Source organism: Anas acuta, chromosome 1 (genome assembly GCF_963932015.1).
Source record: "Anas acuta chromosome 1, bAnaAcu1.1, whole genome shotgun sequence".
Lineage (NCBI taxonomy): Eukaryota > Metazoa > Chordata > Aves > Anseriformes > Anatidae > Anas > Anas acuta.
This window is the reverse complement of record NC_088979.1, coordinates 31,698,206-31,721,510: the sequence shown is the minus strand read 5'-3', so window position 1 is coordinate 31,721,510 and position 23,305 is coordinate 31,698,206. Positions and strand designations below refer to the sequence as shown.

Here is a 23,305-nt window from a genome sequence, read left to right as displayed (position 1 = left end):
TATGAATAATATGAAAACAAAAAAAAAAAAGGGGGGGGGGGGCACCTCCATTTGTGATCCTTCTGCCCAACCAGAGTCTGGACAGAGCTTATGGCAGAAAAAGCCCGACCCACATCATCTTTTGGGACAGACAGCCGCTCCCCTTCCCGATCACTTAAGGGCACCAGTGACTTAAATGTGAAATCTTGCACATGGTGCTGCCATGGTTCATGCAGATGGATGTAGGCAAGCGCTTCCCACATTCCATGAGCGGATCATACACACGTCTCCTCTTCCTAATCACTCATGATAACTGTTCCCAAATGTTACTCAGAACACTCCTCTCCTAAATCCTTTCCTTCATTTCTTTTTTTATACAATGAAGCAAAAACGATTTGTTGTCTGTAACAGCAGGCAGATAACTTAATCTAACATACATAATGCCTAGAACAAACTGTTTCTCCATTTGTGATAGCATATGGTAACACAGTTTTCCAACTATTTTTTTTCCCCTGGAGTTTAGACAGAAAAACATGTATTAAAATGTCTGTACTTTCTATTCATCTAAAACAAACTAAACTCCAGAAAGCATGTTTATGGAAAAAGTTATTTACCTTCTAGAACTGCTTGCTGTTAAGACTTTCTAACCAGAGTTTGGCTAGAGCATCTAACTGACATGAATGACTATTTCTCCATGAATTTAAACCAACATACATACCAGATACTGCATGGCAATAGATCGCCGGAGGGGCCCAGGAGGACCAATAAGGAAGACATCTTGGCCGAGAAGATCTTTCTGCATTATCCATCTTAAATGCTGTATCACAGACTGGGCCAAAGAATCCGTCACTTTGAAAGAAAAACATAGATAAGAACATATTTAATTCCAAACGTGTTAGATACCTGGCCATTTATACATCTTTTTGTTCTTATCTCCAAAACAAAAACAAAGACATAAATATGTGTCACCCTAAAGCTAGATAACTGAAGAGCCGGGGATTCCACGCACAGTTTGTATTGTTTACATCAGTTTTATCAGTTTTATTAGTTTACATTTACTACTTAGTTTACATCACAGTTGATATACCTGTCTTACCCACTGCCTTTCTCTCTGCACAACTTCCTCCTTTAAAAAAGTAAAAACAAAACAAAAAAGTTGTTGATCCTCATTTCACACTGAGCTCATCAATGCAAAGACTTGTCAGCATCAGTTTTGTATAATAAAGACAAGCTATTAATGATTTGTAAAAGACTCATCCAACCTATAACCCAATGCTTCTGTGAATCATGAACTTCAAAAAAGCAAATACTCCGCTTGCATCACATTAAATAGATTAATTTTCAGGATATATTTAACTTGCTACTTCCTTAAAAGACAACTGCACTCCTGCTTACATTACACGTCTCAGAAATGAGCAAAAAGCACTAACTAGCACGGGAGGAGAGCATGAACACAAGCAAGCCAGGAGGGAGGTTTATTTATGCCTGTGTATATATGGTTGCTTTCAGAACAATCTGACAAGAGCAATGATAGGGTTTGAAGCTAGGGCTTCGAGGGTGGCGCCTGGGATGCTGTAGATGCATCTGAAGTGCAATGAGAAAGAAGCAGAAGATGAAATCTTCAAATTAATAGTTGTTCGTTTACCTTTTTTTCAAATGTTGCTGCTGGTTGCAATTAGAAGCCAAATTTTTAAGAAACAAGCTTTGGTTTTACATTAGCTTTCCTGAGGCAGGGGAAAGGGCAAAGTTAAAAGACGGCAAGCAATAGTGACCTTCGACTCACGAGGTTTCAAATTCACTTCTGTGTTTTTGTGAATCAGAACCAACATTCATTTTTGTAAAACCACAGAAAAAGTACAAAGATTTTATGAGGTTTAAGTAAGATTCTTCAAGCATAAGGGTGACAAAGGAAAACTTTATCAAACATTTTAAGTGAAGACATTGATCTGTCACTCAGGAAAACCACCAGAAATCTTTTCCCACTCCCAGTGAAATCTACCATATCCTTACCACCAGTATGAGCAGAAATAACACACACATAAACAAGCAATCCATGTGTTAGGATTATCACATTAATTGTAAACAAACATTTCAGGTTGTTTTGTTTCTAAACAGCTGTCACTAACCTGCACAAAATTATTGAACATCCTGTTCTCTCCTATGTTGGTGTGGTAAAATTTTATGAATGTAAGAATATTTTCTTCTTCTCTCTGCAATACTGTTTTTCCCCAAAGCTATGCACATCACGTGCACCATAGGCCAAACGCAAATAGATGCCTCACAGAGAACGCCACACTCCTTTGTTAAATTCTCAGAAAATTAAGGAAGTTCTTATTAAGTATATTTCTCACAAAATAAAGGCTAATGGGACACATTAGAACTGCTCTGTCCAAATTTTGCTGCTTTAAAAGTATGGTAATTTGAAAAGCACCACACAAATAAGTGTTTTATTAAAGGTACCCTTAAAATTGCAATCAGATCTCACTGAGAAGGCATGTTCATTATTACTTCTACCTGTTGTATGAATACACTGTGTGTGCCTCTAGGGCATTTTTGTAGCAGCTGTTATAAAAAAAAAAAAAAAGGTTACATTACCTAAATTGGACAAATAAGCTTGCAAATCTTGCTGAAACACTGAATTCTTTCATGTCAAGAGTCATGCATTGGAAGCATTGACAGAGCATGACAACAAACGCCTCTGGTGTATTTCCCATTAATATGTGTAGCTATCTTTTTTATTTTTAGGATGGCCTCAGGAAAAAACTCGGGTCAAGCTTAAAAGCGGCACCATAAATAGAAGCAGGATTTAAGAACGTTCAGCAGCATCTGCAAGACAAACTGGCATGTAAAAGAGAACATAAGCACACAGCATTCAAAATCTAAGTCTCAGGAACATGACCCCCCCCCCCCCCCGCAAACATTAATGCATTTCGGTGCGCTTATATTCTCTTGGTTAAACAGCACAAATGTGCTCTGAAATACAAATATGCAAAATGCCACTTTAGAAATAAAAAATCAATTGTGCTTTCCTAACCTTGCTTTTGGGTAAAAAGTCACAAAAGACAGAATGCCTCATTGATACAGTTAATAGGGAGTAGTTTCATTGCTTCTTCATTCAAATCATTCTTCACATATACAGGTTACAGCTGAATCAATCATAATACGTTTTTAATACGTTTCACACCATCAGCACACTGCCCATTTGCAAACTCACTCAAAGGAAATCTGCTAGGAATAATGCCGGGAATTCAAAGAAAGCATTTCCTTAAGTGATCTCCCATGACAGCAGCTTCCACTTTTCATTTCCTTCTACTCTGACGTATAATATCTGTACGTCTCCAATATATTAACCCTATTTCAATTTTCCAGTTATTTCCTTCTAAAATCAGGAAAATATAAAATTTCCTTTGCACACACAGTCTATACTGCATGAACTATTTCCAAAGCACAGGACACATTTCTAAAGAAACATGAGATGTACACATGCAGTACCTTGTATTATTTCTATATATTTAGACTACTCTTACTGCGGTATCTGCATTGCAAAGCTTTTCAGTCTAATACAACTTGAAAAAACCCCTCTCTGTTCAAGTGCTCGATGTTAACTTTACTGCAAGAGGCACATAATCATTCTCTATGACATTTCGAAGACAAGGCAAATTAGCTGAAAAAAGCATCAGCATGTATATTACAGCAGTTTTTATTAATTATCCCATGAGTCAGATAACATCTAATGCAAACGGGGTTTGCACAAGCTGTTTAGTGGCACTCTGCTGATTTGCACTAGCTGAGTAGCTGGCCCCATACTCTTAATCTGCAGGGTGGTGCGTAGGAAGCCTCTACAGCGTATTCTCAAAGACGCCATCTGGCACATGCAAAAGAGTAGTCAGTGCTACGATTTGCTATTCCTATGCATTGAGGATGGCCAGGGAAAGAAATGGCATTATACCACTGCTTCACGTGTGGTAAGAAGAACAACACCTAGCAGAATCTGCAGAAAGATTTTGTAAAGCGAGCAGCTAAAGTGGAATTGAGAAGCCCCCAAATAAAGGAAATGTTTTAGACAGATTTTGCAGGAAATGCAGCAGCTGCTGTTGTTGTTTGATCCACAAATCAGCTTTTGATAAAAACCAAGAGTGAAATGGCTATGCTAGCCTCGGAAATTTTCCAGTTCACTCATACTTGAATTCTTGGCATATGCTACACTCGCTGAAGCCGTAAGATTCACTGGAGATAGCAGACAGTATCTGCTGGCAAGTTGTTGTGTCCCACCTACAGAAGAAATCCCATAAATGACGGAAACACCTACCTCTTCCCACTGCTCAGATAGAGACATAAATAAACCAATTTCCAAGAATATCTATTCCAGATGTGATGCATAATACGTTAGAGCTCATGTCCCCGGATGACTCTGGTTTGGTGAATCACAAAATAGCCAACAGGCACTTAGAAGACACCAGTGTGCACCATTTGAACAGAATAAAAAAAGACCACTGAATACCCAGACCTTTGCTATAGCACATGTTGAGAGTTCAAGAATGGTTCTTCTTTTTCAGGAGATGCACAAGTTCATGAGAGGAAAAAGATCTCCTTCTCTTCAGGTTCCTGCAGTTTACACAGCCATTTGCAGCACATCCAGTGCAGGGGGGTGGTTACTCTAAAATATGGTGGAAGAAGCAGGGGACAAGAAGGGAGGTCTTTGTCTAAAACATAAACATATTTTTTAAAAGGAAAATAGTCAAAGATGCATTTCACAACTTTGTCATTTAGAGGGAGCATAAAGGAAGAGTGTGCGGTGCCCAGCACACTGAAGAAGGCAGGGTGGCTGAGCTGAAGAGAAAGGCACTCATGTGTGGCCTGCTTTCAGCTGCTTTCATTTAGCACTTTACAAGGAAAACATTGCTGCTCTTCCAATTTTACGCTGCTGCACTAAACCCAAGGAGTTTTCAAAGCCTCACAATGCGGTTGCATCACAGTCAGTTTTCATTGGAATACTATTTTTCCTCGTAAACTTTTCATGGAAACGGCCTTCATTCCAACAATTTTTGTTCTTGCGGTGGAAGAGAAACAAGTTGGGAGTCTTTGCAAGGGCTTAGAAAGGGGGAAGTTACCTCCCTGGATAAGACTGTAAACCTATTTATCATTAATTCCTCTGAGCTGACTGCTTCACGGGAATGTGTAAGATCTACATAGGGAGATCATTGTCTCCATTTGAGTATAAATGAAAAGGGAGTATAAAGGAATCATGTAAAATCAAGCATCTTTCTGGAAAGAACACTGAATGGCATTCAAAAGATTAATTTTCTCTCAGTTACATACAAATATGCACTACCTGAAAGGAAGGTGTGGGGAGCTGGGGGTCGGCCTCTGCTCACAGGTAACCAGTGACAGGACCAGAGGGAATGGCCTCACGTTGTGCCAGGGGAGGTTCAGGTTGGCAATGAGGAGACATTTCTGCTCAGAAAGAGCAGTCAGGCACTGGGACGGGTTGCCCAGGGAGGTGGTGGAGTCACCAGGAAAGGTTGGACGTGGTGCTTAAGGACAGGGTTTGGTGGGTGATAGTGGTAGTAGGGGGATGGTTGGACCAGATGATCTTGGAGGGCTTCTCCAACCTTAATGGTTCTGTGGTTCTATAAATTAAGCTGTTCCTAGCTGGATGTACAACTCATTGGAAAACACACACCCAGAGCAGTTATCTGTAGCTCAGTGTCCAGCTCGAGAGCCATATCATGTCTGCTTTTGAGCACAAGAGCTCAATCCAGCACGGATACATTCAAGTAATTCTAGAAAAGACCTAGAAGTACGTCTAGAAATTTTAGAAGACAAGGGGAAGGTAAAGCTACTGGAATTCAGCCTAGAAAAGAAATGAATGAAAATCTTAACAATTGTTTTCCAATATGCAAGATGCAGTGAAGAGAAAAAGTAATCTGTACATCATTGGGGTTCCCTCTGTCTACCATAACCATGAATTAGGATTGTGTCCAAAAAGGTCTAAATGTGGTATCAAAACTTTTTTTTTTCCCCCCACACAAAAGAATCATCAATTATTGGAGCAATTTGTGCAGATTGGTTGACTGGTTCTGGAATCTATATTGATAGCACACTGTAAGAATACAGAGGATAAATAACCACCAGGAATGGTTTGGATGCAGCTCACTCTGCACTGAGGCACAAGGGACAGTCTGGACAACATCCTGAGTTGCACTCAGACCTTTGCTGAAGGTTTCTATGCCCACGTGTCTCCCTCTGCATCCCTTTTTGTATAGACAAAATGGGGATAATGGTGTAAAATTTTCAGAGCTTTACTGACAAAAAAGCACTACAGATTCTTGGTTAGGTGCTAAGAGGCAAGTAGCATATCAGTTGCAAGCCTACAGGAAAACTAAGTGCTGAAATAATCTCTGACAAGAGACATCTCCCCTTATGCTAGGAAAGAAGAAAAGTAATGACAAAGATCTTTGTTAACATGAAATTACAGTCATCCTGCAATCCAACCTGTCTCGGTAATGTGTTGCATTCAGCAACTTGCAGATTTAAAGTAAACAGAGAGGAGAAAGGCACATTCCAGCACAAAGCTGAGGCTCCGTCGAGCAAGAACTGAACACACACACTTGTTCTCTGCTTCTGCGAGCGGTGCATACCGTTCTGGGACAAGGACACGGAGGCATCTTAATGTTCAGGCAACTCTGAGCTTTCAGATGAAGCAGAAAAAAAAAAGAAGCTGCTGACACCACTGATCCTAATACACAGAAATAGCCCTGATTTCCTCAACATTAAAGCAATCCCCTTCAACCACACAATTCCATTTAGTGCTATTTTCTTCTTGTATTTCGTTACTATATGCAAAAACCTTCTGTTTAAATTCCTCACGTTACCAAGCCTCCCATATATCTCAACTGACCAAACTACCAAGATTTATCACTTGAGTAAGAAGTGCTGAACCCTTTAAGGTATACACGCATTTCACTTTTGAGGGGAAGGGGCTCAGACTCCTAACATATGGCACAAAACCACTATTTCTTTGAAACTAACCTTTCACAATTCAACAAAGTTATCTGCAATACGTATGCAGCCACATTCCCAAATGCATTTGCACCCTCAGAGAGCGGAGCCCACGTGGCATTGCAGCCGAACACACTGCCACATTTCCTGTCCTAACGAGAATCCACTGTCATCGAACAAAGTGTACTGGAAGAGCTATGCTAGGAATTTTTTTGTCAAGATTAATAAACACGAAATATCAGGTACATTATCATTTTCATAAAATTTCCAGAAACCATTAACGAAAGCAGTGCACTGAGATGAACTCAACCTTAAAAAAAATAAATAATCTGTATTCTCATAATTCAATTTCAGATCTAAGCCATCATAGAAAGCCATACAAAAGTTTCTCCAAAGTATAATGAAAGAAATTATCATGCTTTTCAGGCACAGTGAGATTTAAAAAATGTAGGTTTTATTTTAACTGATAAAAGAACAAGCAGAGAAAAATAAGTGCCCGCTTTCCAGACTGTCAGACATGGTTACGACAGAAGCCCCATTAACAAAATTCCCTTGTGTATGACTCATTTTTACTTGTCACTTATAAAAAGAAATAAGAACAATTTAGATTTTATGTACCTTTAATTATTATCTTCCAAGAAAAAGCCATTGGCTGACAATAGCAAAACAAATTAATGTTTTATATTAACGTACAAAATGGAGCACTCCATAGTGAGGCTGTACATACCCAACATAAACCTAAAAACCAAGGACATGACAACAGAAGGAAACCAGCAGCACATATCCTACGTGTTTCTATAAAATGTAACAAAAGGTTCAAAAAAGGACTTTAAAAATCAGTTTAATTTGGTAACATAAAGAATACAGTATTTTGGTATCAATTATGTGACAAAATGACAAAGCCAGGGTTTTGTAGGTACTTAATACATTGATGTTCCTTATTGTGTTACCATTTTATTTTATTTTTACAGATTCCTAAGGCTGTTTTTAAGCCTAGAATAACACTGCTGAGTATAGAATAAGTTATAACATCCCTAAAATTCACTGTAAATTATAGATACGCACTTTCAACATTACTGAATTTTACCATAGTTATTATCTGGCAGAATAGCAAGAGCAGAAGCTTACCCTACACATATGATGAGCTAGATAGGAGTTATTTGCAGTACCAGTAAATGAACTCTAACTGCCTCAGTTCCCTCCTCTTAGTTCTTACTCCATTGCAAACATTACAAGGGCTAAGTGACTCCAGACATCTTCAGGGGAATTTCCCACTTACCTGGGTGGTCAAACTATTCCTAGCATTAGTTCAAAGGAATTGAGGTAAGTATCCTGATCATTTTAAATTCAGTATTAGTTACTATTAAAGCATTTTAAAAGATAAGACATATTAGTTTACAGATGAGCACAAATATGCAAGTTCATTTGTTTTACACCAAGACATCCTGTATCTACAGCACGATCTTTCACACAGTAAACCAAAAACTCACTTAAAAAACGTGCTCTGTAAGTAATGCTTATACTCTCTAAATGCCTCACAAGGAAGATAAAATTTACACGGCATCAATATAATCAATTGAACTTCACTAAGGGAGTAAACTTTGTTTTCCATACTAAATAAACATAGTATAAAAGTATATTTATATATGTATTTATATTTTTATATTTATATATACTATAAAAATTTCCTAAATAGAAACTGTGCAAAACATACATACTGAAGTATTAGAAATTGATTTTATTTGATTTCATTTAGTTTCTTGAATACTTACATTTATAAGCAAAACCATATACCTCAAATGATCATACTATTAAGTACATGAATACTGATGAACAACAATATTTCAAGCATGACATAGGCTCCTTGAAATTATGATTACCATATAAGAAAAGCAACTAATAATACATGCAATATTTGCTAATAAATTTCACTTTTAGTTGTAGAAACAGATTTTAGCTAAAATCCCACAAATCTGTACAGTTTCACGAAACTGAAACTAGTTTTCAACCACTTTTTCCTTCTTATAATCACTAAATAAAAAAAAAAATCTTCTGATTTGATTCTACCATGTTTTCACACTCCTACTTTTCCAGTCCAAAGAACTGAAAGAGATGCTGTAGTTGCCACACAGAGCTAACATTTATGTTGCAGGAAAGCACAGATTTACCAAAGCATGTAATAAGGACTGCCAAGGTATGGAAAAGTGGAAGGCAGAGAGGCATTGTTAAAATTAACACATTTGGTACAGCACAGAAAATCAGAAAGCAAAACAACACAAAAGAAATGTAAATAAGAAAAATGGTTGTCCAGGTCAATGAGTACTCTGATCCAATGTACTTAGTTTGTGATCAGGATGATAAAATAAGCATAGGAAACAGTGATGAAAAAAAACCCTATAGTTTATAGTTTGAGAGGCTATAAAAAGTAGTAACACAGAGCAGCATTTCTCAACTGTTTGGCCACGTTCCTAGGGAGCTCACAAGGTATGGGAAGTATTAGTACAGCCTAAAACAGAAACTCTTTCTCCGTGGGCTACCCCGTAAAAACAAGGAGTGACACATGCCATAGGACATCTTTGGTACCTTACATCACCTGGCAGGAAGGTGTCATGGCCTCGTGCCTCTGGGAATTAGAGGGAAGAAGTCCCCAGCCCCAGTGCAGAGCTGTCTGGCAGGCCTCAAACTAATCACTGACTGAACACAAATTAAATCTCCTTTTTGCTGTTCCTGCTACACTTCTTGAAAGACAAACAGGTCAATACACATTTATTATTTATGCATCTGAAGTTTATCCTAAATGCAAGGAAGTTGCACAAAGATTCACTTCAGGACAAAGGACTGCATTTCTCAAAGAGGATAGTTAAGGAATTAGTTGAAACATGGCGATAGTAACACAAGTCTACTAACCCACACTTATTACAAAACAAGGAATGTCTGATGAACTTTGGCACTATTGCCTAAGAATGCAACAATATAAACCTCCATGAAGCAGCTCCTGCCTTTTCTGACCCTGTGCCAGGAGCACTTGCTGCACACCTGTACCGCCCCAAAACACAACAAGAACTACCCCCCTTCCCATCCAAAATACAAGACAGACACACGCACACACACACCCCAAATCACCCTGCAGTTTTCTTGGTGTCCTCCTCAAACGTCATGGAATTAATCTAGACATGTTGGAAAGCAAATTCACTTGAAGTGAACGACTACACTCAAGCTGTAGGATCTCGCAGGCCCAGCAGGAACAGGGCCTGGGATTTCTCAGCGTGTGGTCATCTCTAAACATAGTGTACGACCTATGTACCCCTTTAGAATAGCACGTGTGCTTGGGTTTGATTTGAAAATTGATCTGGGTGAAATAATCAGTTGCTTTTGTTTGCTTGTTTGTTGTTTTATTTTGGTTTAGACACCCATATGTGAAATAGTAAATGACCGTTTTGGATCCACAGGAAAGAGCTGGCCCGTACTGCGCTAGGAGATGCCACAACCAAAGCCTGACTCATTCACTGATCCACGGCACAAAAAGGAAAAGCTCAGATGTGTGTAGTCTCAACAAACAAAGAGGAGGAAATACAGGTGGCTATGAACAGTTGGTATTTTTTAATAAGGTACCAAAACATAATGTGAATCGATTGTAAGTATACATAGGCACATTGCTCATTTGCATAGTGAGCAATGACTTTGGTTAAGTATTTGATTGTACTTTTTTACTGTGTGATTGTACTTTTTACTGACTTCTCATTCACTTGATGGATTTTGAAGATCATTTGCTTACAACAATAATATGAAAATCTGGAAATACTAAATATCACAGTAGAAAAATCTCATACATCTCTCATATAGCAGCAAATTCCTAAGAAATATAATCATGTTGCAACTGAATAATAATCTTAATCTCAATAATCTTAAACTGCCACAGTTTTATGATCAGTTTGAGATTACTGTAGTATTTTTAGAAGAAATTGATGGATGAGAAAATATGTAAGCATACGTGAGTCCTTCTACCATCCCACTGACTAACGTAACAACTTACCGTAAAAATTAAGGGATTCAAAATAAGGGTTATAGCAGGTTATATAGGTTATATGTACTCAGTAAAGATAGCCTTGCCCAATGTGCATGCTTTTTCAAAACACATTTCTTAGATAATTTCAGTAAAGTCAGTGGGGTGATTAGAAGATGTATAAGTTGTTAGAACAAAGCCTCAATACCAATTCACATGGAAAACAGATTCTTACTGTAGTTCTGTGGAACAAGTTCTGGGTTCTTCGGTGTTTTGAGTTTAAAGGACACATCTCCAATAGTGACAGCATCACCTAAAAAATAAAAGAGAGAGAGAGAAAAGCCTTTTAGTTCCTAGAAACTTGCAAAGGGTAAAATATGTTTATATTAAGTTTACAACATAAACCTGCTATTGTAAGGCTGATTACGTATTCACAGAGCAGCCTCCAAAGTGTTTGAAAACTATTAGTTTGAGAACTAATTAGGCTCTGCTGTCTCTTGATAGATCAGGTACAGGTAGAATTTACATTCAATTAATGTTCCTCAACTTTTCCCTTTAATTGTTATAACCATAACTTACTTTGTTGGGAGCTATGGAAGTCAAACTCGCCAAAGAACCCTCTTCCAGATGCCATTGCTGACTTCTTTAAATGAAATCCTTGCCTGGCTGCAGAAATAGCACTGAGAAAAACTTCTAGGGATGATAATTTTCTTGAGTATTCAGGCAGCCTGAAACGGTGTCTCTTGGAGGTACAAAACAATATATTCACACCAATGGGCCCTTCCTGCACTCCCTGACTACGCAGCTGTAGAATTTGGCACCTTTTCAAGGTCTGAGAGGTCTTGAGCATGTCTTGCTCTGGATTTCACTAGCACTAAAGCACCTGCCATTTTGTTTACTGGCCACTTACTAGGACCTGCCTGTCTTATCTGTCTTTCTGCACTGGCAGGCTCCAATTCAATCGCAAGGCATGCCCTGTGTACTTTCTCATGGAAATCAGAACTGAAATCTAGTTTGCAGCCAGGAAATGGGCGAGCACCAAGAAGGCAGTGGTCACACAGAAAAACATCACTACAGCCAAAACCCACGAGGCCAAGAAAATGAGCTGCAGAGTGGTAACAAACTCAAAGTTTTCTTTTTTTTTCAAGACCATCTGGGCCATGCAAACAAGTTCCGAAGCATTAAGACCACAGAGCTAAGATGACTCCAGAAAAAATGATGTTTTTGCCATTCCTGTTATTGGAGATAACGCCACCTTCACTGCCTAACAGGCACTGTAGAGAGGATGGAGGGGATTACAGTGACTGTGCTCTGGGTGCAGTTTTGCCACAGCACTCTGATTACACCACCTTTCCGTGAACTGAGGCCAAGTTTTAGAACTGTTTATGCTTGTGTTTTTCTGAGAAACGGGACGTAGGAAAGACGTAGCCCGTGAACAAGATCCAACTCCACAAATCCTTTTGTTATTTTGTCCGGCAGCATCCAAGAGGAGGCAGCTTCCAGTTGCCTGGGTCCAGCACTACCTAAGGAGTCGATGAGTTCAGAAGGCTAATGCTGGAAACAGAAAGGGTGATGCTGAAGAGGAAGCTTGTCCAAACCAACAGAGGCAACCAAAACTGCTGCCATGCATACGGTGGCTCTCCTTTCAATCACCAGTGACTATACGTGTGCACTCCAATGCAGTTCTTTACTGGTATACCCAGGTGTAACCACAGATCTCACAGGACTGAGAATTCAGACTCTGATGGTACTCATACCATCCATAGGAAACGCTACACGTGTAGGACTAGGTTCATACAGGCCTCACCTACAGCAACAAGCAGGAAGCCATGAAGAAAGTAATGCAGGTGACCTACTCCCAAATTTAAGTGCTCAACAATGCCCTGAGACTGGGATTCACAGCCAGACATATATGCCTGCAATTGAGTTTTTATGTAGCCCCCCAAGCCCAAATACTTAGCCCACCAATTATTTTTTTCTATAAAATATTGACAGCAGATGGCCAGCTGGTGGTTGTTCCCACATTTTATGCAATGATCCAGTGCTCAAATGGCTTTCCAGAAAGTGGGACACAACAGCAATGCTGCCATATAAACGGCAGCCAAGGGTCCATCCCTGGTCCTAAGGCCAAGTGGCACCAAGCAGTCCTCCCCCTCTCCCTGCCTGGAGCAGGTTCTGCGAACTCTTACATATTTTAAATTAAATTAAATTTAACCCAGAGAGCTGCCAGAGAAAAAACACATCCACCACAGGTATTAAGAGACACTGTAGGCTTTGACACTCCCAGGGTTTTGCCCACTTCTCTTAAGTTTTAAACCAAGAAATACTATTTTACAGCACAGGCATCACCTCCCATTCCCTTTCTTCTGCTGCAGCTCCATCCATTCCTTCGCACTGGGAAACAGCTGAAGGGTTTACCAAATGCCTCCGAGTTGAGGAAAGCATCCTAGAGGCCCACTGCTTCCTGCAAAAATTGACACCTCTCTCATTAGCTCAGCTCGGAAGAATTTTAACATTCTAAAAAGAGCAGGTTGCCTGAGATATCCTCAGGAAATTAGTGCCAGTTTATTTTCTCACCATTCCCCAGCCAACATGCAAGGAGACATGAGTGTATGACTAATTAGCTTCTAGCTTGAATCACCTCAGCTCCAACTGTAAATACTCTTTCATGCATACGCAGCCTTCCAAAACACAGGCGGGACAAGATGCCAGATGCCAAAACAACAAGGTGTCAGACTGCTCTAATACACTGCAATGATGATATTGTCTACACAAGAGAGTTTTAATCACCTATTTTATTGGCACAGCCCTGAAAAGCCTTAGCTGCTTTCCTCTACTTAAAAAAAAAATAATAAAAATTAATTAGGTCGAGGTGAAAAATGGAGAATTCATCTCTTCTGGTGGTATTTATGTCAGGCTATAAGATGCTAATCCCTGACCAACACATCTTAGCGTTTCCAGAAATTCAGCAAGTATTCCAGCCATCAGTGGACCCTGGGTATTTTAGTGAAAATTGGGGTGGGAGGGAACTACAGGAAAGAAGTGGAGAGAGCTAAGCACACCAAATCCCTAACACAAAGTGCATTTGGCTTCTGACGGTTTTGTTGTTGGCTGGAGACAAACGTTGCCTCAAACTTGCATCTGTCCACAAAGCAAAAATACTAACAGTGTTTAAAAGAACTTGAAGCAATAACGAACCAAGACAGCAGAGTCTCTCTTCTTAGCTAAATGAGCACAGGGGGGATTAGCCCACTAATCTTATCACACGCTTCCACCTGGGCTAGATTTTCTTGTCTCATTTGTTTCTTCTGTACTTATTTTGAAATCTCATGTTTGGTTATTCCATTTCCACCGCGTTTCTGAACTCTTTGAGCAGAGATATCACCCCAGATAGGCTCTTCCCAATGTTTCACCAGCTGGCAAGGAACAGACAACAGCCTGCCTGGTAGAGCTGTGGTGTCAAAATCAGCAAAATTCACGATTTGGGAACGTGTATCCCAAGCGATTCGTCTCTGCTGCAAATTATGGCACACCCTACAAATACTCCAGCCCAGCTCACAAGCTCCTGCTGCACTGTTGTGGACAAAAGCTGTAGAGGTGAAGAGGTGACAATGTGCCCTGGTTTCTCATCTCCCACGCAGAAAATAGTAATCTTGGTCATCACGGTCTTTGGGGAAAACAGTGGGATACAAGCACTGCCTGATGTACAAAGAGCCATGCCTGCTAAAAAAAAAGCAAAAATAAGCCAGAATCTAAAGATAAGTGGGACATCCCATACAGCAGGTGGTCAGCATAAAGACACAGCAGGTAGTTTAAGAGCAATATGGGTCAGCAATTGGGGGCACATAAATACAATGACCCAGTAATGGGACCTTGAGGAGACTCTCTGAAGCAAGGAGATAAGAAAACAGCCTCAATACATGCAGTGTCCTCTTTCTACTACGTGATAGGACATCTGCATGAAATAAGGATCAACAGGGGTATATGCAGCTAGCCAGCAAGCACAAGGCACTGAATTTGCTGTTCTCTCTTCTTCAGAGCTGCGCTTCAGGTAAGTAACAATACGAATACACACATCTGCTTTTTCCCCATTAAAAAACAAGTGTTCTTTAGGTGAATTCAGGCCTATTTCTTCCCCTCGGTCCGCTGAAAGGGAAGGGCACTAGCCCTTGCTCCAAGCCCCCGTGGCACAGAGGTGACAGATGGATGCTGGCCGAGCCCTTTGGCAGAGCATCGCTGCACAGACACCCTGTGCTCCTTCTCCAGCATCTCCCACCGATGGCTCTGATACACAACAGGAGGACTCGATGGACCTCTCTTCTCACCCACCACGGATGCTTTTATGTGACCATCCACCTGCGTGCAGCCAGCAAAAGCATATTAAAATTGGGAAGGTGCTAAGGCTCACTAACATTCATTTCTATGGGACTAGATCACACTTACTAGAAAGAAATTCAATCTCTAAATTACATACAACTGTGTATTTTCAGGTCTTAATTTCACTATAATATGAAGAAAAAGAAGAAAAAACACAGCTTTCAGCTGGTATTTATGCAGCACATGTGCATAAGAGCACAGAAAAGGTTGTATGCCCTCATCCTTGAGGAGCCATTTTTTTTTAAGAAACAGAAACACTTTCAAATCATATTTTTCCTCAACCTTTCTGAATACTTTCTTCAGGAAGCATAGCAGCCATGTCTACTCAACTTATTTCTCTCATTTCATGCTGGCTCTTGCTGGGCATCTTCACGGCTGCAAACGTCGTACCCAGTCACTGGGTAACATCAAAACTAATCGGGCATCTTGTGTGGGTCCTGGCAGCCTCTGAAACACATCGGTGTCATACACAATCCCTGCACTCACCAGGTTTGCTCCTGCACTCGTGTCACATACAGATGAGGTAGAGCTTACCTGCTGCTGCTGTGACACCGCAGGCTGACAGCACTGAAATAGCTGGGAGTCTACACAGCAAAGCCCATCTCCAACTTAAGCAAAAAAAAAAAAAATCATTTAAGTTGCCCTTTTTTTTTTTTTCTGAACAAAATAATTGGTTTCTCCTTATTTCTAAGAAAACAAAATAATGACTTCAAACATAACATTTGAACATTACTCGATTTTTACCCAACATTTTTGTTAGACTTCCTAATTTTCTAACTTTCTGATTTTCCAATTACCTGCTTTAGCCTAGTGGTCCTCTTTACTGAGTTAAGTCCAAAGTGTCACTAAAACAAAATCTTTGTGCTTACTCTAGGAAGCGATCCTTTTCCTCCCTTTCTGTGTATTTTTTGAGGATCAACAACATGAATGTGGAAACTTCTCTGACATCTAGCCCTGACAGAAGCTTACAATCATTTCTTAGCCTAGAGCTATTTCTCATTTGGGCCACCAGCATAACCTAAAGGCAGGGACACTGACAGTGCTCAGTTGCACAAGTTTTAAGATGTGAAATGAAAGTTTTAAATATGTTTAATGCAATGAGCATCTCACGAATGCTTGATATGCACATTTCAGAGTATGTCCTAGCAGTATGCTTGCCATGTCAAAGAAATGCTAAACTGCCCATTTCATCAGTTACCGAAAAAATCTTATAAATGCTGGTTGGCAGGGACTCTGAAGGTCATCTTCTCCAGCTTCCTGCTCAACATCAGCTTACAACCAGACTGGGTCAGACCCACTTTGGCTCTGTTTGATGGAGTCTCAGAACCCTTCACAGATGGTGAGTCCACAACCCTTCCAGCTAACCTCCTGCCCTGCTGCACCACTCTCCTAGTGAAAAAGGTTTGTCCTCTTGCCCAGCCTGAACCTCCCAAGCCTCAATTTGCAAGCACTGCCTCTTGCTATATTATCCATCCCTATTAAACAGAGTTAGGCTTCATCTTTGTAATTATAACTGGAAGTTGCAAATAGATTTCTCCTCCCTTAGGCTTCTCCATGCAAGACTAACAAACCCAGTCCGCTCAGCTTCTCCTCACCAGCAGGTGCTCTGAGGCCCTGACAATTTTGGTAATCCTCCAGCAGATTTCATCAGCTTCTCAGAACTTGCCCAGAATTAGGGAACCCACAACTGGACACAGTACTCCAGGCGTGCCTTCAAGCTATGGACTCTCCCTTGTGTTGCCCATTCTCCTCCTAACGAAACCCTACCTGTAGTTTGCTTTATTCTCTGTAAGAGTGAAGCATCAGTTTGTATTCAACCACACACCCGCTGCAACCCCACATCCTTTTCAGCAAAGCTGCTACTTAAGACCAGTGGCAGGACTTCACACTTCTTCTTAAACTTTTTCAGGTTTCTCTTGATCCAGTCCTCAAGTTTATCTCGGTCTTTCTGGACTCAAGATCCACAGCTTGTCATACAGGAAGGATTTTGTCCGTGCATATTAAATGGTACTTCTTTAAAGTCCTCTTCTGTTGCCTCTCCTTATTCCTTGTGGCATTTTTGTATGACCCTTCATTGTGCTTTAGTTCATTGAGAGGTTCCCTGCTTGGCCAAGCATTTGCTGCTGAAAGACCAGATCCTCCTGCGCTGCAGGATCGTTTGCTCCTGAGCTGTCATTAAGGCTTCTTTAAAAAAGGCTCACCTCTCCCAGGCACCTGGTTGTTATCCGAGGGATTCTGCCTCCCAAATAAGCGAAAGTCCGCACTCCTTGAGTCCAGAATCCTAGTTCTGCTGCTCTGAGCTGTTTTGAAAAGTTCCTATTTACTGAAAAGATAACAAATTAGCAACAGAGCCTTCAAAATTCACCATGGCATCTCCTACGCAACTATTTGGGAAGTCCCTGAGTTTGCCGAGCAGGTTCAGCTTCAGCCTTCTGGATTAAAACAGGCAGGACTTGCAAAACACTGACACGTACCTTGATTGTAACAGCTGCTAAACAGGAAAACTTGAATTTTGAACAACTGCCAAATATTAAAACTCAGAAGCTATTTACTGACATTTACTCATGAGAACTGTGAAAGCCTACCAAAGACCATGTATACCCTGAAGGTTATCTGCTTGACAGCTCATCCCTTTCTTCCAGCTATATCACTGAGTCTAATAAAAGACACATTTTTTTGCCACCAACCTTTCCTGTCTTAAATGTTAGAATAATTTTAAATAACTCAGGCATGACTCCACGGACAACTGGCTTTAAAAGGCCCTGTTTCCATTCGCTGCCTTCTCAGTTGTGATGGCACTGCAACCATTCATAAGGCCTTGCTGCAGTTTTGTGAATGAACAAGGTATTGCCAGAACCACACTCCCAGCTGTCAACATTTTGAACTCCAACAAGATAATGACCCAGGTAAAGTCAGAAAAGGGAAATGTGAGTTAACTTCCATCATCAACCACATCGTTTGGTTTTGGAAAGTGATAGACCTGGACAAAGAAAAATAATAATAAAAAAACTCCCATTCACAGTCTTCTTTCAGATGACAAATATTTACCACAATCACTTAGATTTGTATACTGACAATTAACATTACAGGACTTTGAAGTCTGATACAGTATTCACAATTGTCTGGGTTACATCCAGCAAACAAAACCTCCTGTACCTATTACTGACACCTTTTAGGCTTAAAACACAGCTATGTGTGGTGGTGTTTTTTTTTAATCTGTTAATTTCTCACCAAATTCAGCTTTTGTTTCCTCCAACGCCCTAAAACATCTCTGATATTGCCTACTTCATCAGATTTTTTTCAAAAGTTTTCTATTACATACAGATAGACAGATGCAAGTAATTAAATGCCAGTTAACTGAGGTCCAGAGAACTGCACTTTGCTCAGCTAAAAAATGTGTTTAAAATAATAATTAATCACAAACAACACTGTAGTCTATAAGATCTTGATTTTTCTCCAGTCTTTTGGAAGGAAACATGAAACCTGCATTAAAAAAAATGAATATTAGAGGGACAGCCTTCTGTGATATTTATGCCTATAAATCAGGTTTTCCTCATTAACTAAGTTGTGCAAGCCCAAACCCTTCCTAGCTACTCCCATTACCCTTTGATCACCGTGTGCCTCAATGTTGCACTCTTGAGATTTCTCTCAAGCTTTACCACTAAATAGCTCCAGCAGTTCCCCCATAGCAAGCAGTTCCCCAGGCACCAGCAAGCCAAATTTACATTATCAAGACAGAGCTGAAAAGCTGAGCATGACTCCTTCACATACAAAAGGATAAAACCAGATAACAGTTTCTCCCTTAAACTTAAAAAGTACTTTCACAGAGAGTAAATCACATCTGGCAGGGATGTCAGATCCAAATTACTGTGTACGCAACAATTTGCTGTTTACCTGACTGTTAACAGCTTCCAGCCCTTTAGAAATATTTTATTTTTCAGGAGGGAAGAGACATGCAACCTTGACACTTGTTACAGCAGGACTCACAATTAGTGCGGCCCCACAGAAACAGCAGAAACATATATTGCATACAACACCTGACACCATCTCTTCAGATCCTCAGTAGCCTCAGAGGGCCAGTAGGGCTTACAAGAGGACATGTGAACACCTTTAAGATAAAATGGGGAGAGAAAAAAAAGCACAAAAAGAAAATGAAGAATAGCAATCCTAGCATCAAGGCCTCAAACCACTATGATGCCTGAGGTGTCTCAGCACCTGAGACAGCAAATAGCTCTAATGTCACATCTTTCCCTGTCTCCAACTACTAGACTGTCTACAGCTTTGAGGCACGAAATTTAAATCCTCCTACCAAAACTCATTAATTGTAACTGGGAATGCTTTTACTATTCATACCCATATCCAGCATATTCATGAATATTACTAAGTTACAGTCAGTTATGTCCCAAAACACTGAATTTTACCGTACTGTATGAAGTACCTATTGTAATAGTGCATTTGCTACTGCTTTATTTCACTGAATTTCTCCTTGTTCATAACATTAGTCATCCCAGTAATGGGGTGCAAGAAGCAAACACGTGTAAGAAATGAACTCAGGAAACTAATACACAAACTCAGGAAACAAAAGTGGAGGCAAATGGTGTGTAAGGGGTGTAACTAAGAGCTGTAGCGGGTGCCCGGCCACCAGAGCTGCCTCTCGGTGACTGTTTTGTCAACGCACGGCCGCTCATCATCCCGCTATGTTTAGCAGTTTTGATGCTTTTGGCTTTCGTCCCAAAAAGCGCCAGCTCCCCGTGGCATACAGCCCCACTTCCCACCCCCAGCCCAGCTCCCTACAGGGCTGTCACCTGTCTCGGAGGGCACCAGAGGATACCCGGGGCAGCCCGGGGCAGCCTTCACGTCATGGAGCGAGCTCAAGGTCAACCCCAGCGCTGTGACCAGCGTTTTGGGGAATCCTCTTCCAGAAACTCATACATGCGTCTGCCTTGGGAGCAATGACAGCAGCTTTGCCTTCGTGGCGTGCCAAAGCCCTAAGACACAGGCATGGGATGCACTGAACACAACTCATAGCAGGGGCTCCTCCTGCTCTCCTCCTGCTTCTCCAGGGGTGAGAGATACTGAAGGAGAAGCTACGGAGCGCCTCAGCCCGGCACCCAGCACCACAAGCCCCCAGCCCAACCCTCGGGGCTCGCCCGAGGGCTGGGGGCACACACACACACACCCCCCCCCGGCCAACCCCGGGGCAGGGGGCTGGGGGGGCAGCGTTACCTGAGCCGTGCAGCGCCCGCAGCTCCGGGCGGCCGGGCCGCGGCGCCAGCAGCTGCCGCAGGAGCAGGCGGACCCTGCGCGCTGCGGGGGCCCCGGCCCCGCCGCCCAGGCACAGCAGCTGCCGCTGCATGGCCGAGGGCAGGCAGCCGGGCCCGGCAAGGGAAGGAGGGGAAGGGAAGGAGGGGAAGGGAAGGGGAGGGAAGCGCCGCAGCACAGCGCCCCGCCGGAAACTACAGCCGGGCTCAGCGGCGGCCGGGGCGAGCAGGCAGCGGGGCAAGAGGGGAGGTGGGGGGCTGCGAGAGGCTTGTCCCCTCCCTTCAAGTCTTCACAGACTTTGGGGGGGTCCCCCTGAGCCTCCTCTTCTCCAGGCTGAGCAGCCCCAGCGCTCCTGGCCGCTGCTTGAATGCGAGATGCATTCGCTTCTCCGCGTCCCTTAGGAAAGGGGGGGCTGCTCCCCTCAAAGCAGAGTCCCAAATCCTGCTGGGTGGGCTACACAGCTGCACCGAAATGCAGAAATACACCCTAGCAAACACTGCAGGGCTGCTCCTGGAGAGAACTTAATCTGCTATGTTGCCTTTAAGCAGTTAACCATGCCCCACAGCTTCACAAAGAAACAGTTCAAAGTGTGAAGCTTTTAAGTAGGAAAGGCAGGAATTTATCAATGTGAAGCAAGGCATTAAAAAAAGGGGTATTGATGTATCAGATGGCAGGTTTAGGTTTGCATTCAGTAAGGATGGTTGGAGTGCTAGCTATGAGAAAGACATGATTTTTACATGAAGCGTCTAAAGTCTGTAAAACATTTAATAAAGGTTTAAAACACCCTGGAAAACAACATATGGGGAGTAGCTCCTAACATAAATTTACATGTAAAAGGTATTCTCTAATTCTAATTTCTCAAATTCTGTCGCAGCTTGCTAAATTCATGTGCCCTACTGTCCCAGGGCCACCTCTTCGATACATTGGAAAAAAAAAAAAAAAGATTTTTTTGTCACTCACTAAGAATTTAAACCAACACTGAAGTTCCTCTGGTGTGATATTTTACACACAGTGTTTAGATATGAGATTTATAAAGGTAATGGTATGACAATACAGTTCAAAACTTTCACGTTTTAACGAAAGTTGCTGCTCTTGAATATATTTAAAAGTATTTTGTTAAAGACTGAAACTTCCATTAGGTCCAAAATGTCAAAAAAAAAAATGGTTTAGGACTAGTTTCAAAGAAAATCCAATTGATACTTGGATCTTAGCACTAGTAAGAAGATAAATAGAGAGCTTAACTGAGGGTCAAATCCAGAGTCAAATCAGCATCTTTGTTACCTGTACTTCATTTTTTTGGTATCTCAGTATCCACAGGGCTGGGAGAAGTTTCCTCCAATAAATCTCCCATTTCGTGCCTCTTTTAAGCATTGAACAATTATCCCAAAGGACAACTGCTAAAGAGGGAGTTAATAATCTATTTAAACATTTAACAATTTAGACTTCTAAGCCCAAAAAAAGATGTTCTGAGTTAAGAATATATGCGATGTGCATATTGCATATATGATCATATGCACATGATCATATAACAAGCCTATATGCATTTCTGCATATGATCATATAACAAGACTATATGCATTTCTGCAGCTCAGCATTAGGTGCTCTAAACATTTCAAAGCTGTGAGATTTAGTGATCTTTAGTGCTTCACGATGGTTGCCATGCTAGTTGGGTGTAAGTTCTATTCTGAGTACCTAATATAGGTCTGTGAACCTGCTTTCTGGGTCTAAGGCAGAGTAAAATAAATCAAAACATCCTTTTTATGGATATTGCCCTAATTTCTTGAAAAGTGAAATCATGAATGCTGGAGGCTAAAGATAGTATCTCGAGTTCTGCATCTGCTTCTGGCCCCCCAAAATAGGAGAGACCTGGACATGCTGTAGAGAGCCCTGTGAAGGGCCACCCTGGTGAGGAAGGGTCTGGAGCACCTCTCCTGTGAGCAGAGGCTGGGAGAGCTGGGACTGCTCAGCCTGGAGAAGAGGAGGCTCAGGGGGATCTCCCCCAGGGCTGGGAATCCCCGCAGGGAGGTGGCAAAGAGGCCGCAGCCAGGCTCTGTTCAGGGGTGCCCAGCGCCAGGCCAGGGGCAGTGGGCACCAAGGGGCAGGCAGGAGGCTCCCTCTGAGCACTTCTGTGCTGGGCAGGCAGCTGAGCACTGGGCACCTCCAGAGGTCCCTTCCAACCTTAGCCATTCTGTGTTTCTGAGATAGGCTAAGCAAGAGTCAAGTGGAATGCCAATGAGGTGCAATAACAATAGAATAATTTATGAAAATATATTGGCACTCTAGGATATTTAATTAGAAGATTACATTGATTCTCTGTCATATTTATAGAATAATAAATGGTAGTAATTGCAACAAGTATCCAAGCAATTAAATACCTAACCTGAATACAGAATAGATTTTATGCTATACTAGAAATAAAGACAGTTTTCAAAATTTTGTACAGATTCACAGTAATTTCACACAGTAAAAGAAAGCCTTTTTCTGCCTCTATGTGTGTATATATGTATATATATACCTGTCAAGCTAAATGCTTTAAATTTCAGTCATTTCTGAGTCATGTATCTATAATATGTTTTGCTTTTTAAAGTATTATCTTAAAATTCTAAATTAGTCAGCTTTTCCAAAACTTCAAATTCAGCCTTATGTGCAGCCTCAAACTTTCCATTTGCAGCAAAAGTAAAG

General features: G+C 41.3%; 1 protein-coding gene across 2 annotated transcripts in view; it reads right to left on the bottom strand.

The window, feature by feature from the left end:
• The window catches only part of VWA8 (von Willebrand factor A domain containing 8), a 181,831-nt gene extending 161,051 nt beyond the window's left edge, over positions 1-20,780 (bottom strand). Inside the window, exons 1-3 of one of the 2 annotated variants that reach the window (XM_068675481.1) lie at positions 20,588-20,780; positions 11,220-11,297; positions 698-828 (exon numbers count right to left, since the gene is read on the bottom strand). In XM_068675481.1, the coding sequence (XP_068531582.1) occupies positions 698-828; positions 11,220-11,297; positions 20,588-20,717 (339 nt within the window). In that variant the 5' untranslated portion in view covers positions 20,718-20,780. Of the gene's footprint in view, positions 1-697; positions 829-11,219; positions 11,298-11,563; positions 11,634-20,587 lie in introns of those variants that run through there. The other variant, XM_068675471.1, reaches the window with a different exon arrangement.
• Positions 20,781-23,305: the final 2,525 nt, after the last annotated feature.